This window comes from Lygodium microphyllum, chromosome 5 (genome assembly GCF_053477565.2).
Source record: "Lygodium microphyllum isolate KBCC chromosome 5, Lygodium_microphyllum_v1.1.10, whole genome shotgun sequence".
NCBI lineage: Eukaryota > Viridiplantae > Streptophyta > Polypodiopsida > Schizaeales > Lygodiaceae > Lygodium > Lygodium microphyllum.
In genome coordinates, this window is record NC_141139.1 from 87,239,770 (window position 1) to 87,256,644 (window position 16,875).

At 37.5% G+C, this 16,875-nt stretch overlaps 1 protein-coding gene across 1 annotated transcript; it reads left to right on the plus strand.

Annotated features, from left to right (window-relative positions):
• The first annotated feature begins 8,786 nt into the window (after nucleotides 1–8,786).
• On the plus strand, nucleotides 8,787–15,823 carry LOC148036096 (uncharacterized). Its single transcript, XM_087679085.1, has 2 exons — nucleotides 8,787–9,424; nucleotides 15,699–15,823. The coding sequence occupies exons 1-2, from the start codon at nucleotides 8,881–8,883 to the stop codon at nucleotides 15,728–15,730; spliced, it is 576 nt and encodes a 191-aa protein (XP_087535211.1). The 5' UTR covers nucleotides 8,787–8,880; the 3' UTR covers nucleotides 15,731–15,823.
• The last annotated feature ends 1,052 nt before the right edge of the window (nucleotides 15,824–16,875 follow it).

Here is a 16,875-nt window from a genome sequence, read left to right on the forward strand (position 1 = left end):
AGAAGAAAGATGTGAAAAAAGATGAAGAATTGTGGTAAGATGAAGATGAAGAACAAGAAAAGAAAGAGGATGAGCTCAACCTAGATCTCGGAACACCTTGTCCCTAAGAAGGAGTTGACTACTGCTACCTCGACTACTACCCTAAAGACTACTACCAAGAAGGCTACCGTCAAGACCAGTACCTCTATAACGAATACCGTGAATATATTCCCATGAACTACCACCTAGAAGGAGAATACTTCTACACGGACCACCCCTATCCCGAAGAATGCCAACCTGACGGAGTCCAAGAAGAGGAAGAAATGATGGAGTATTATGTGAAGGGAGAAGATGGAGAATGGATGTGTGTTCAAAGGTAGAAAGTATTATGATGGAGTGAGGATACAACAAAGAAGACAAAGATATGTGGATATATTAGAAGGATGGAACCGTGCACCACTAGTTGCAGCTCAAGAAATGGAGTATGAGAAGGGGGAGGATGAGCTTGATTATTTTGATCTTGAAACACCTCCATCCATTGAGATTGAGGGTAAGGTCAAGTCAACACCCTCTTGTGAGGCATGGGATGCCCTTGATGAAGGATGAGGCCAAGAAAGAAGAGATAGAAGACGACTTAGATGTAGGTAAAAACAAGAAGGAAGATGCATAGCTCAGAGACACTGCTCCTCCCTATATAAGTGTTTGTGGCTCCAGCGCCATGGTATAACTCTTACAAATGCCTAAATGCTCCCCCAAAAAGACTTAAACAAGCTTGGAATAAGCTGGAGTGAGCAGAAGATCAATGGGACTTATTCATACCTTAGGGGCTTGACTGCAATGAAAGCTTGACATGAAGCTCTTCTTCTTGGGCCTAAGCAAGTAATGAAAAAGCTCCTTGCATAATACATTTTTGAATTGATTATATCTAGTTTGCAATCAGAGGATTCCTCTTTTTTAGAAAATTTGATGTGCAATTTTTAGACATTAGGTGTACATGACATTGGTAAATGAAATATGCAAGAATATTTAGTGCATAGAGCTAGAAGGGTAGCAAGACTGCATGCCCTACCACCTAATTGTTTTCCCTTCTATAACCATTGCTATTTGAGTCGAAAATTTACTCTACAATCGTCGCTATTAGTGTCGCTAATCTAATTAGCGATGCATATAGCAACACTAATAGCAATGAGTATACTAATGAATGTATCATGTCGCTATTAGCGACGCGAATAGAGATGATGAGGCAATTTTTTCCATGAATAATTTGTTTATTTAAATGTGGTTATTGGGTCTATATGTTGTAGTGCCCACCATAGTACTTAACCTTGATGATGTGCCTTGATAACGAACCTTCAATAATCCCCAAAATTTGATGCTATGTCCTTCAAAACAATGCCATCCTTAATATCTCCTCCAACAACAAAAGCTAGCTCCTCTCAGCTATACTAGTCGTTCCTGAATGTCTTGCGCGGCAACCCTCCTCGCTTTTTTTTCCTTCGACCAAATGTTCAATTAGCCCCTTAAAATCGACAAACATCCTCCTATAAATATCTATCCTCAAACACAATTACTTTCCAAATTACTTTTAGATTTCAAACGTTTTTTAAAGCTTTAAAAGCCTAAACGAGTTTCTGATATTAGTCTTTAGCTTTTTCCATGTATTGCTTTCTACAATTCTTAAAGGTTTGAGTATACACCCATCTCGGTCATCTTTAACATATCCAAGAATGTCTTTATCTTCAAAACAGTAAGGATTTACCACATTATAGAATCAATGTCAAGACTGCTAAAATTCTTCAATAAAGCTGAAAAAATCCTTCACCTTCGAATAGTTGGACAAAAAGAGTTCCTTGTGTCTGACTTACAAGCTAAATGGTGCTTGCTTCACTTCATTGAGATAACATTTTGAACTTCTTGTCTAAGGTAGATCCAATTTTCACAAAAATGCTTGACATATCCAGCTCTCCCTCTAGTCTAAAAACATTTATGTGGAGCGGCCCACCTGTATCAAAGACATAAATAATCAGACCCTCATCGTGATAGCCAACAAAGAAGATTTTTTGAGTACTTAGATCAAACACAAAGGTAATTCTGCTCTCATAAATTTTCTCTATAAAGCAAACTTTTGGAACTGCTGGATCAAACACATAGATAACATCCTCTTCATCCCATGCAAGATACTCCTATAGGCGTGAAGATAAAATAGGAAATCCATATAACTCATATGCATAAAAGTTACGTAGTCTAGTATCTTGAGCAATATGATTTATCCAATGCAAATCCATAATAATAACCTCATCATCTCATAAACTCAAATCCTTGCCTCCAAATATCATATTCACTTCCTCAAAACTTGCAAGCTTTACCAACAACCATACATCCAAACAAGAAAGCCTACATATAAACCAATCAACATGATCTCTTGCTTTGACTTGGACTCCTCAATGCAATAGGGATGCTTCCTCCTCATATTCCATATAACTTCCTTTACAAGAGGTAATTCCAAAGGCTTGATCAAGTATTCTTCCTTGATACCCTATAGACCACGCATTGCTACATACATCCAACAATTTCTTTGCCAAAGGCTAGGAATAGCCTCCTCTATCTACTAACCTTGGTCTTCTTTAATAGATACATCTTTCACTACTTTATCTAATAATAATATTGTGCCAGCATCTTCATACTCATAAGTATACTCTATTAGATGAGAGCCTCCACTAGAAATATCCATAGCAAGTTCCTTCCCAGAACTATCATTAGCTGAAAACATACCCTACAAATACAAGTCATAAAATATATCTGCATCCAAAGTAGAGAAAAAGATAACAAGTGGACATTCTACTCCATGCATATCACTTTGCATCGGCTTTTGACATATAACAAACTCATCATCAACATCACTTCCCAAACTATCCAAAAATATCTTCTCAATACTCAAAGCATCAACCAACTCCAAGGAGTACTCTTCAAGAATCCCCTTATCCTCTAGCATACAAGGCAAATGCTCTTGTCTGCTTCCTTCAGCAACCAACTCTACACCCAACTCATCCCCTACAATACCACAAACATCACCACAAACATCATGGAACACCTCAACATTTCACTATCATAAATTGTCACTCCAACAAAAAATTGAGCTTTCTCCAAAGCTAAATAATAATCCACCAATGTGGATATTTCCCTCTCATCCAGACATGCAAATGCCTTCTCTTCAACATACTCATCATTGCTTTGTGGATGTACTCCAAATGCCAAATCCTGTACCTTTTGCCAAAGCAGATCCAATACATCCATATAGTCCTCATAATAGCATTCCATCTCTCTAATGTCATTGAGTCAAAGCTGGTACAATCCCTAAAACTTTCTATATGATTGGTCACTCATGCTAGAACCTACAGGACGAATAAAGAAGAAAATCTGTATAACCAAGCGAGACTTTCCCACAACTACTGAGAATATAATCTAGAACACAATTGAAAAATTCCAAGGCATAATCCTTAAACCGTTTCAAGGAAAAAGTCACCATATCTTCATCCCCCACAATATCAAACATACACATACATTGCTCCATATAATCCACCCAAGCATAAACATCTTTGTCCAATCTCTTGTGAAACGTCACCATGTCTGTAACCAATAACTGCAAAGAAATAGCACCAAACCACTTTCTCTGCTCCTCAAGGGTGTGGGGGCACCAAAAATAATGTATCGTGAGCAATGAGCGAGAATAAATCTTTCACACAGCCCAATACATGCAAGAAAATGGAGTGTTGGTATAACTTATGGCTTATTGCGATGTCTTTAAAACTCTCAAAATTCAATTGATTCTATCCAAACAACTCTTTCTAGAATGCATGAAACTCAATGTTTTGATGTGCATCCCCCTAACTCCTTCACCCATTCAACCAAATAAAATATCACCTCGCAATTAGAGATCTAGTAGAATACATGTATCCCATTAAAAAGTGCTAGACGAAGAAAAAAGAGATGATTTTGCTCACATCCCTAAAGTTTTGAGTACAACATGTGCAAGGCAATAAAATCACACATGAAAAAGGATCCAATAATATAAGACTTGATAACAAGCACCTCATAGAGTCCCTCGTCAAGTAACTCCTAGCATGCCCTCAAGTGTTTGAAGAGGCCCATCATCACAATCCACTTCGACAAACATAAATTGTTGCCCACATTCATCCATAGCTACAGTCTTCAAGACAGTAGCAATTCCAACGACATTGACTTATACTCAAATGATATTCTATTATCACACATTAGTTTCATTTCTTTTCAAATGCTCAAATACTTGAAACATGCAAATTTTAGTGGATGAAACTTCTTCAAGGATGATGTGATCAATCGGCCCTATCGATTTGCACCTTAATCAAGCCTTACATCCAATACAGTCTTCTTGAAAATGTAGCTGCCTTGAACATTCCGAAAATCTACTCCACGATTAGATTGTATTTTTAAGATTTATCCAATTCTCCCCCCGAATCAGAGCTCAGCCTCATACTTACTCCTTTAGCTTTATTTTTTTCATTCAATATATATTATCAACCCCAATTTTCTATCGACCTCCAAATTGCCATATAGCCACCTTCCACGCGATCATGAAGACCATCATTCATATTCAAAAATTAAAAAATATTGATCTTAAGTGATCGAGCTATGAAAAAAGGTCTTTGCAAACACTGCCACCCTTGTTGGAATCTTCTAATCATTCATATTAAAAAATTAGAAAATATTGATCTTAAGCCATCGAGTTATCAAATAGGGTCTTCGCACACGTTGCAACCCTTATTGGACTCTCCTAAACTAGCACTTCCATGTTGATGACCACCATAGTATTTAACCTTGATGATTTGCCTTGATAATGAACCTTCATAACTTCCCAAAATTTGACGTTATGTCGTTCAAAACAATGCCACCCTTAATTGATATCTTCTCCAAGAGCAAAAGCCAGCTCCTCTTAGTTATACCAGTCCTTCTTGAACGTCCTTTGGTAGCCCTCCTCGTGATTTTTCCTTTGACCACATATTCAATCAGCCCCTCAAAAATTAACAACATTTTAGCTTTCAAACATTTTTTAAAGCTTAAAAACCTCAACGAGTTTCTCTTATTAGTTTTTAGCTTTTTCCATGTATTTCTTTCTACAGTTCTTAAGGTTTGAGTATACATCCATCTTGGTCACCTTCAACATATCCAAGTATGTCTTTATCTTGAAAACAACAAGGATTTCCAATGTTCAATAAAGACCAAGTAATACCACCAAATTATAGAATCAATGTCAAAAGTACTAAAATTCTTCAATCAAGCTGGAAAAATCCTTCACCTCCAAATACTTGAAAAAAACGAGCTCCTTGTGTGTCTGACTTACGAGCTAAATGGTGCATGCTTCACCTCATTGAGATAACATTTCAAACTTGTTTGAGGTAGATCCAGTTTCACAAAAATGCTTGACAATGTACTTAAGACCTCTAAAACATAAAACATAACTCTAATTATAAAGAAGTGTATCAAAATATTAAATCTCACTCAATGCAAGGTAAAATGAAATTAAAATTGACTTGTCATGTTTTCTATAGCAAACCAGTAATTGTACTAAATAAAATTTTCTATAATTAACAATGTTAACTAGCATACTTGATGGATGCTCAATGGTTCAATGTTTTCTACTTTGGTTGCCTCTACACATAAGAAGCTTACCTCTACTTGTATATGCCTTACTAGATAATTTATATCTAGGCTTAAAAGACCTCACACTTGTCTCTTTATTAATCTTTTTTTATGTCCCTTGATTTCTTCTCTATTTAATCTTTTTTTGCCCTAGTCTCCTTATCTCTTTCTCTTTCTCTTATAAAGAAAAAAATAAGCCAAGAAAGTGATCAAACTATAAGCTTTCATATGTTTCTCTCTTTTTCTGAAGCAACCAAACCATAATATTATATGTCTTTCTCTTTCTATCTCTTGCTTACGTACAAAATTCATGATTAATAAACTAAAATTGACAATAAAAAAGTACATTGTTATTTTCTTTATTTCTCTTGAATTCACACACACATTTTAACTCTCTCACTCAAATCTATCACAACAAAGCTTAAAATGTGGGTTTTTCATGTATATATATGCAAAAAACAACAAACTCCATCTTGAAGCCATTTCTTTTCTCAATGATAGCGAGGAGAAGAGAAAGTGTTTGGAAATGAAGAAAATAAAGAAACCAAAAATTTGAGAATTATGGAGAGGATGAGCTCTTAGTATTGTGCAATTGGTCACCTTCACTCTAGCTCGCTCTTGGTACAAGTATCCTTGTAAATTATACAGAGAAACGAATTAAAGTTTCACTTGAAGGTAAATTTAAAGTACATTGGTAACTATGTCAGAATGCATGCTACAATATGTGCCAATACTTACGCTAGAATATGCGATGGTATCCTCAATTGAAATATGTATCACAATATTCAACCATGTATTATTGATGCATATACCGAGGCAATTATTATGGTAATTTTAACATAGGAAATATTGATTGTATCAAGCGTTTCTTTTTTTTTTGCACTTTTGTTAGAAACTCTTGTTAGTATACTTGCGATTTGATGTAGTTAAATAGTTTGCTAGAGTCTATCAATCCTCTGCTCAATGTTTGGAGAGTTGCGATGTGCTTGCATTTCATTAATTGTAGAGATAAAAGATGTTGTCATAACCCACTCCTTGATTTGCTGGATTCTTGTTATTCTTAATGTTGGATCTCATTAACTAGAACCTTTTGAGGAGATTGTCATTGTGGTTCTTTAACGTAAGCTAGATGGATTTCCAATCTCCCTCCACTCTCTCTCTACTCTCTCCACTCTCTTTGTCTCTCACTCTTTTGACTTTTCTCTCTCTCCCCTCTCTACTCTCTACTCTCTCTTTCTCCAAATCACTTTACAATTGATTTACTAGTTTTAAAATTATAACTAATTCATTTTATAATTTTTATTTCGTAAATAATCACTATTCTTAACCAAATTATAAATCAATTTTTTTAAATAACGAAGTATCAATTTTCAAGCACATGCTTGTACCTAGCATATGTCGAATGAAGATTGACCGTATTGCCTAATTGCAACACAATCACCCTTATTCCAATGATATTACTAAATTATATGCCTTACACATGCACCCATCCACTCACCCACACATCCACCTAGCCCATAAGAACACACAAAAAAGAGAAATTTTTTACTATCTACAATATACAATGCACTTAGGTGAGTTAATCTATCTTAGATGACACAAAGAAGAGGAAAACTAAAACAAAAAATGCAATAGGGTTTATGGACTTCCTTTAACCTAGATCGTATCATCAAAATGAGGAAAGGAAGCCCATGGTTGTAAGTATTTTCTACTAATGTTAGAATATGTTTTGTCATTTTGGTTAGCCAATATTTTAAATGGGATTAGTATAAGCACTTGTATTTACATGTGGAAATATTGGAGATTATAACGTGCACACCTTTTTCAAAGCTCATATTAGTGCTTATAGCCACATCCCTTTTTTTTTTGTGGAAATGCTCGAGAAACTAGTGTCAAAATTCTCCTCATCTCTTATAGTGTTCATTGTCACTAAAAACATTGAATGATATACAAATCTTGGTCTCATAAGTGATACTTGTAGTAGCACTCTTGTTCATTGCTTAAATGATGATGCAAATTTGAATTTGAAATTCATAACAAAATCTGCATCAAACATCATGCGAACAACTCCCACCCATTTTTTCCCAAATTTCAAATGTTGCAATGTGCTCTACAACCTTGTGGCGGACTCATGATCCATATAGCAAGTGAACCAAGGAGGAAGTGGGGATGATTAGCTCATAAGAACCACCATTGTATAGTCACTCATCAAGAGAAGCTACTTCCAACATGGAATAGAAGTGCAAGCCTACTGTTGCAAAAATGGGGATGATAGCACTATTGATAATATGATTTTGGTATAGGAAAGGTACATATATGATATAGGCGTCAAGACAACTAGATTATTATTGCTAAGGGTTTGTATATTAAAGAATTTTGTTTAATTGTTTGACAATGGAAACACTTTTTTAAATAGCTTTGTCCAAGTGTGCATACGAAAGATATCGGGTGTTTATGTGAGAGCATTGCAAGACTGGGAAGTAGCACCCTAACAACTACTTTCCATGTTTGGTTGAGTAATGGATCCAATCTTCACTAATCATTTTAGCAATGAAGACTTGCATATGTTTGTGGCCTTCTAAACAAGAGTGCAAGATAGTTGAGTCAAATATTTAGCTAGAATATTTGAATACTTACTCTAAGCCTTGAGTAGGATAGAGGCAAACATATGATTGACTAACTATGATATTAATGACTCTAAACCTTGAGTAGGTTCCGCCCTGCCTGGCTTTTCACCCATTTAGATTGTATCTACTCGAGTGAGTATAGAAGACCATCTCTTAGTAACATTGTCGGATGAGATGGAGCCCATATGGACGGTGGTGTCAATGGCTCTTCTCTATTCACCTTCACCTCAGAGGTTGTCTGGTGTTCTCAAATTTCCACCTGACTACGCTATATTTATTCGATGAAAGAAGCTCATCTTTTAGTAAGATTGGCTGATGGGATCGGGCCAATATGGAAGGTGCCACTATGGAAGGTGCATGGCAGGAGAGTGGCATGCTTATCCAGAGGGAACGTCGCCCTCGAGGATACTGGGAGACGCGGCGGCAGCGCCGAGTAGAAACGAGAATATCACGCGCGGTCACGTCGAGGCCAGGGCAGGGGCCGCTCGCCTATAAGTATGGTCGAGGCCTCAGCTATTTTGCCTGCATACCGGCTAGTGCGAGGCTTCCCGTACAATAGCTCCTGTTAGCTTGTGTGTAGTTGGTGGTGATAATCAATATGGCGGCTCGTGTGTTTTTGTTGGGAGCACTGTTGGTGCTGTTGGTGATAGTGAGTGAAGTGTCGGCGACGTCCCGCGGTCGAGAGGAGGAGCGACGTCGGGAGGAAGAGGAGAGGGAGAGGGAGAGGGAAAGGAGGAGAGGGGAAGGGTCGAGGGAGGAGTGGCACGCGAGGCTGCGGGCGTGCGACAATTTCTTCAGGCAGCAACGGCGAGAGGTGGAGGAGGAAAGAGAGTCGTCGCCGTATTACAATTCGTATTTGTCATGGAGGTCGGTTGAGGGGAGAGGGGTGACGCAGCAGCAGCCGTCCCGCGCGTGCTGCGAGGCCGTGGAGCGCATCCCCTCGCAGGACCGCTGCTACGCCTTCCAGCAGGCTTACGGAGGCGGCGAGCGCCGCCGTCGTTATGAAGAGGAGGACGTCTGGGCGCAGCGACGAGAAGAGGAGCCGGAGCAGCAGCGGAGAACCATGACCGCCCAGATGTCCTCTCGCCTCCTCCAGCAGTGCAACCTTCGCCCTCGCGAATGCCGTGCAAGGTCGTCCCGAGGTATGTTGTCTAAATGATGCATTGCCCGTCATTTTATTTTATATATCAGCAGTCTGTTATAATCTATATCTATTTTAGATGCATTGCCCGTCATTTTATATATGAACCTAATAGATTCCGTCATTTGAACCTAACATAATCTATACCTATTTCGTTTGTGCCACAAGTTCTCTCTCATCGGTTTATAATTGTATATTGTCTCTCTTATAATTATTGTTTACGTTATTTGCGATGATCGAATGGCATATGAACATAAAGGATATGATCTAATTGATATGCATTATTTGCCATGATCGAATGGCACATGAACATAATGGATATGATCTAATATATCAATTATTCTCTCTTGTAACTGTCTCTGCCATTTATTTGCCATGATTGAATGGCATATGAATGCAAGGGATATGATCTAATATTTAATATATAAATTATATTCTCTTAGTTTGTGATGATTGAATATTAGATTCAAATCTAGAGCTTATGTACTACTATTAGTTTTTTGAGAATATTGTCCTTGTTGGGTACCTCTACCTACATTTGTCAATAGTTTGTGCGTCCTTAGTGTATTTGTCTTCGAGTACCTAAATTGGAAGTTTTGAAGTATTGGTTGTATAGATACTGTGTGATTGAATGTAGATCTAGACCTAATATATACTACTACAAAACATGACCGCTAGCTTGAATCGAACTTTGTGATTGTTCAACATAATATTATTGCTTGAATTGAACTGACTGATCCAATACAAGTATAAACTAATATATATTGAATGCAAGTCTAATCGAATATATATATTGCTACTAAATATAATATTATTGTTATATTGTCAGCTAGCTTGTTATATATCTCTGCGACTACCGAATATATATATTGCTACTAAATATAATTTTATTGTTATATCGTCAGCTAGCTTGTTATATATCTCTACGACTGCTACAGTCCTGCAACATCATGTCGTGCAATATCATATGGTCAAAATGCAAATTAGATTTCATATCATTGAAATCCAATGTGAAACCTAACCTTCGTATATTGCGATTTTATCTTCGAGTTATATTATGGGCAATATGTTGGATTACTAATTCTTAAGGCATTGCTTGTATTTCTTCGCAGAAGTGTTGATGGACAATTCTTATTGGTGGTAGAAGCAAGCCACCTTTGCTGCGACATGCGCAACTAGGATTGTTGCTACTACTCAGTGCTCTCCCACCGATTGGTGGGTGTGCCATGCCATCCCAGACGAATAAACACCCCATGTAGGGGGTACTTTATCCCATTAAAAATTTTATGGATGAAGAGGGGTTTGTGTGTGTGTATATAGGTTTTGGCAAACATGCGTAAATATACACAAAAGGTTTTTGCTAAAAAGGTTTGTTATTTTTATCTACAGCTTCTACTCTCTATAGACTTTATAACATAAAGTTGTTTTTATCTACAGCTTCTACTCTCTATAGACTTTATAATATTAAGTTGTATCAATCGTGTTTGTCTAGTAATATTGTCAAAATTTGTATGAGCGACCAACCATCGAATGTGTGCGAGACAGTTGCATATGCAACTAACCCGCATATGACTTTCCATAGAATTTTTATGGGATGATTGAAGTTGCATGCATGAAGATAACCACATGACTGGCTCTCCTATTTGCAGTTCAATGCATGAAAATAATGAGGACGAGTTCTAATTGCAATGACCAACGTTTTGTTATATCCAAGTCTCATTACATTAAGCCAACTCAAGTTGCATGACCTGTGTGCTTTTTAAGGGCGTCATGAGATATTGTAGGTCTAAACCATTTGTGCAAGTCTTTTAAGGTGCTATGGCAGTCTAAAAATCATTTGTGCTTCTCGTTTTTGGATTGACAATGCTTGTGTGTTTGCTGCATTATCCAAAGCCCATATGCATTTTGTGTGTGACCAACTTAACAAATTTTCATAATCGTGAGTTAGAAATTTTCATAACTGCATTGTTGAGGTTGCTGACTCTAACAAATTCATAACCCCATGATTGAGACTATTGTATACCATCATGAAAAACGATACTACCCATCACAAACCTGCAAAAATTCTTGAATAAACTAAGCTTGCAACATGGACCCTATTGCGTGCCACCTAGTAATTAATTGATTGATTCGGGGGTGATCATTTGATTTGTGGAGTGGGTTTTTTAAATTGTTGAGATCTATGGAGAGACCTATCGAACCCTCCACTCCGTGACCTATGAACCCTCTTTTTTCTTTAAGTGTGTTTTATCAAGAGTGGAGGGGTTTGATCACTTGATTTACTCTAGCCGAGGGAAATAAATGAAATATTCAGAGGACGATTTTCAAGGGACTGTGTGAATCTTCTGAAGCATAGAAGACAATGGTCGATCTCTCCGTTAGTTAGAAGAAAAAAGTCAATATTAGAAGACCTAAAAAATCTTTTGTAGTTTTGGCCATTTTTGCGATGGTTTTGAAAAATTGTCGCAACATAATGAGCCTCTCCATTATGGGGAAGGCAAAGAAGAGTGCCACTACCTATGAGCCTCTCCATTATGGGGAAGGCAAAGAAGAGTGCCATTATAGGTAGTGATGCATTGGTTTTGAAAAATTTTTGAAGCATAATGAGCCTCTCCATTATGGGGAAGGCAAAGAAGAGTGCCATTCTAGGTAGTGATACAAAGGGGGTTTGTAGCTACTTTTACATGAATCCCTATAGAATCACTCACGATTGAGTTTATCTTATGCTTAAGAAGCATGTTCATTGGCCAAGGCCAATGAGTTGACCCAAAGGAGTAGTGGCACATGTATAGGGAAACTCAATGCTTGAAGCTCTTATTGGCTACTTCGTGAACCCCTAGAGAATCACTCATGCATGCTTGAGTTTGGGTAGTACTTGATCATCCCATTTTTAAGAAGCATGTTCCTTCCATTCAAGGCCAATGAATTGAACCGAAGGAGTAGTGGCACATGTTAGGGAACTTAGTGCTTGAAGATCTCACTTCTCGAGGATGTGCTAAATGCCAAGGCCAATAGTGGCACACAAGGGTTGCTTCTTCAAGCTCTCACTTCTTGAGGATGTGCTAAACTTACAATTCATGAGGATGTGCTAAACCTACAATGCCACTTCTATGTGAAACCCATAGAGAATCACTCACTCTCAGATTTCAGGAAGTACTAGTTGGGCAACTCAAATTCTCACTTCTCAAGGATGTGCTAAAGCTACTGGATGGACTATCTTAGGTAAAAAGATCTTGGTGCTTGAAGCTTTCCCTTTTCTCGCGGATGTGTTGAAGCTATTGGATGGACTTTATCTCAAGTGTGTGCTTAAGGCTAGATGTAGATGGAGTTTGGTTCAATTTTGGTGATTTGACAACATCTCATCGTAATGTAAGTTTTCTCTTAAACTCTCAAAGTTGTTATGGTGAAGTCACATCTAGGGAAGTGGGTGGAGTGGAATAGCGCACTAGATGTAGATGGAGTTTGATAAACAATGCATTCTAATGTGTGCCAAAGATGATTGTTAGTCAACGACTCTCTGTCTCTGGAGTTGTCAAAGTTGTTACGTTGAAGTCACATTTAGGGGAAGTGGATGGAGTGGAACCATTCCACTCCATTGGTAATTGACAGCAAGACCCTATTTAGGGTTGGGTCACACCAACACGAGTGGATGGGAAGGTAGACTTATAGTTCAATCACACACCAGCAGCAGCAGAGCATGTCAAAGGTTTAGGAAAAGGAGAATCAAAATAAATATTTAATGTCTTGTGTGTGAGCACGTTTGTCAAAATATTTAATGTTTTATGTGTGAGCCATGTTAGAGCCTTGTGTGCTCGATTGGATTAGCCTTCTTTGTCAATAGATGGAAGATCTTGTTCATTAGCAAATGGGAATCCTTAACCTTGCTAAAAAAAATCTTAGAACCCCCTTTTGAAGAGGTGCTTGTAAGGGTTTTTGAGGATTTATGATGCCCCTACTCAACCCATCCCTTAAACTACAATGTAGTTACACAGGGTGAGGGATGAGCTTTCTCCCACTAGTGCCAAGCAAGCATGACCCGGCCCATGTTTTAGGGATAGTAGGGGATCTCAAAAATTTGGATCTACATAAGCCGCCCCCCCCCCCTCCCCCGGGACAAGGTAGTGCTAGCAATGCCTACTTGCTATTGCGAGTTGAATAAAATGCAACGAAAGCCCCTGGGGAATCCACCTAATGGAACATGAAGATACTACATGCCAAAAAAATCCATAAGATCAATAAAGTAAAAGGGGTCATTTAAAGGCCTTATAGCATGTAAGAAAAGGGTATTCCTTAATATCCTTTGAACACATGTTATATAGATGATTTCTTATAGGTGGACCCCCCCGCAAGCACTCACTCATTTTCTTGTTGTTGTGGATCAATTCAATGGTGGGAATTGGTGCACACAAATCTCAAATGACCTCTCCCTCCACTTGAAACATGTTCTTTCACTATCTTATGTTGCTCCTAACTCATTAGCATGTAAGAAAAGGGTATTTCTTAATATCCTTTGAACGCACGTTATATAGATGATTTCTTATAGGTGGACCCCCGGCACCAACTCCCTCATTTTCCTTGTTGTCGTGGATCAATTCAATGGTGGGAATTGGTGCACACAAATCTCAAATGACCTCTCCCTCCACTTGAAACATGTTCTTTCACTATCTTATGTTGCTCCTAACTCATGCGCCTTGCCATTGGTTCAAGCTATATAAAAGAGGTATGGCTTTCTCCCTCAATACTAGTTGTCATTTTTGTGTGAAAAAAAAACAGGTATGCCTTTCTCCCTCAATACTAGTTGTCATTTTTGTGTGAAAAAAAAGCAGGTATGCCTTTCTCCCTCAGTACTAGCTGTCATTTTTTGTGTTATGAAATGCCATTGGGCTCTGCCATGCATACTGAAATGGTGTTTGTGATTGGGGTCTTTGTAAAATAGCCTTCTCTTCATGCCAAAGTTGGACATCATGTTGATTGCTCTTGTTTTACTATGTTATTTCTTCTACATGCTGTTGTCTATTGTACTTCATTTCTAACGTGCATACAAAAATAGGGGCTATGGAACAGACAATAGCCTCCCCCTTCATGGTGGTAGACCTAAACACATGTAGAGTGCTCAATTATGTGACTGCATGTGAGCTTAGCGTACCTGATGTCGAGATTAACATCCCTTCATGCTAGGACCAAATGAGGGCTTCATTATCAAAATTAACATGCACTTGAAATTTTTTTAATTCTCTGAATTGTGATGTTGATTGATTGTGTTTGGACTAATCAAAGTTTGAAGAAATTTACCCGCCCTCCCCCTCCCAAATGGTCTAGAATGGAGGGCTACCAACATTTGAAGGCCTCAATTTTTGAATACATGGTTCACTATGCTTTTAGATTGGTCAAATTTGGGATTTGAACATTAGCATGCTTGCACATATGTGACATCAAGGAAATCTCATGCTATTCTTGGAGTGATCAAACCATGTAGTAGAATATTCTTTTGGTAATAAAATCATGCTAATATGGGTGTAATCTATAGCATCAATTATGGATATGATTTAATATATAAATTATATTCTCTTAATTTGTGATGATTGAATGTCATATGAATGTAACAGATATGATCTAATAATATATCAATTATTATCTTAAGTCTATTTAAAAGGCTGCTAAAGTCAATTTAAAATACCGCTTGTCAGATCATGGTTAGATTCAAATCTAAATATTAGTTTTCTGAGAATATTTTGTCCTTGTTGGGTATCTCGACCTAAATTTGACAATATTTTGCGTGTCCTTAGTGTATTTTTCTTCGAGTACCTAAATTGGAAGTTTTGAAATACTGGTTGTATAGATACTGTGTGATTGAATGTAGATCTGGACCTAATATATACTGCTACAAAACAGGACTGTTAGCTTGAATCGAACTTTGTGATCGTTCAACATAATATTACTGCTATATTGTCAGCTAGCTTGAATTGAATTGTATGATCGAATGCAAGTATAACCTAATATATATTGAATGAAAGTCTAGCCAAATATATATATTGGTATTAAATATAATATTATTATTATATTTCCAGCTAGCTTGTTATATATCTTTTCAACTGCTGCAGTCCTACAACATCATATCGTGCAATATCATATGGTCAAAATGCAAATTAGATTCCATATCATTGAAATGCAATGTGAAACCTAACCTTCGTATAGTGCGATTTTATCTTCGAGTTATATTATGGGCAATATGTTGGATTACTGATTCTTAATGCATTGCTTGTATTTGTTCCCAGAAGTGCTAATGGACAATTCTTATTGGTGGTAGAGAGAAGTGGGCCACCTTTGCCGCAACATGCACAAGTAGGATTATTGCTACTACTCAGTGCTCTCCCACTGATCGATGGGTGTGCCATCGTAGACGAATAAACACCCCATGTAGGGTGTAATTTGTCCCATTTAAAAAATGTATGGATGAAGAGGGCTTTGTGTATGTTTTACCAATTAGGTGTAAATATACAAGAAAAGATTTTGCTAAAAGGTTTCTGTTATTTTTATTCAACAGCTTCGTTTATCTATGACTTCTACTCTCTGTAGACTTTATAATATAAATTTGTATCAATCCTGTTTGTGTCTAGTAATACTGTAAAAATTTGTATGAGTGACCAACCATCGAATGTGTGAGAGATAGTTGCATATGCAACTAACCTGCATATGACTTTCCATCGAATTTTTGTGAGATGACTAAAGTTGCATGCATGAAGATAACCACATGACTGGCTCTCCTCTCTGCAGTTCAATGCATGAAAATAAGGAGGACGAGTTCTAATTGCAATGGCCAACGTTTTGTTATATCCTAAGTCTCATTACATTAAGCCAGCTCAAGTTGCATGACCCTATGTGCTTTTTAAGGGCGTCTTGAAGGGTTAGTACTATAGGTCTAAACCATTTGTGCAAATCTTTTAAGGTGCTATGGAAATCTAAAATCATTTTCCCTTTTCATTTTTGGATTGACAACGGTTGTGTCATTGTGCTTGCTGTATTATCCAAAGCCCATATAAATTTTGTGGTGTGATTATGAACTCCAAAAAATTTCATAATCATGTTGTGAGTTAGAAATTTTCATAACTCTGTGGTTGAGGTTGTTGACTCAACAAATTCATAACCCCATGATTGAGACTGTTGTATACCATCATGACAAAAGATACTACCCATCACAAACCTGCAAAAATGCTTGAATAAACTAAGCTTGCAACATGGACCCTATTGTGTGGCTGCTTCAAGGAACTCACCCTTTACAATGGTGGGGAAGGAATTACCTTCAAGCTCCAAGAAGTGGAGATGTTAAAATGACAAATAAAAGATGATTTACATTGGCACCCTCTTGCCTTTTATACTCTAGTTCAAAATACGCTAATTACCTAGCTAAGGTAGCATGAAAAATTGCTTTATTACACATGATGAGCTTGGAGT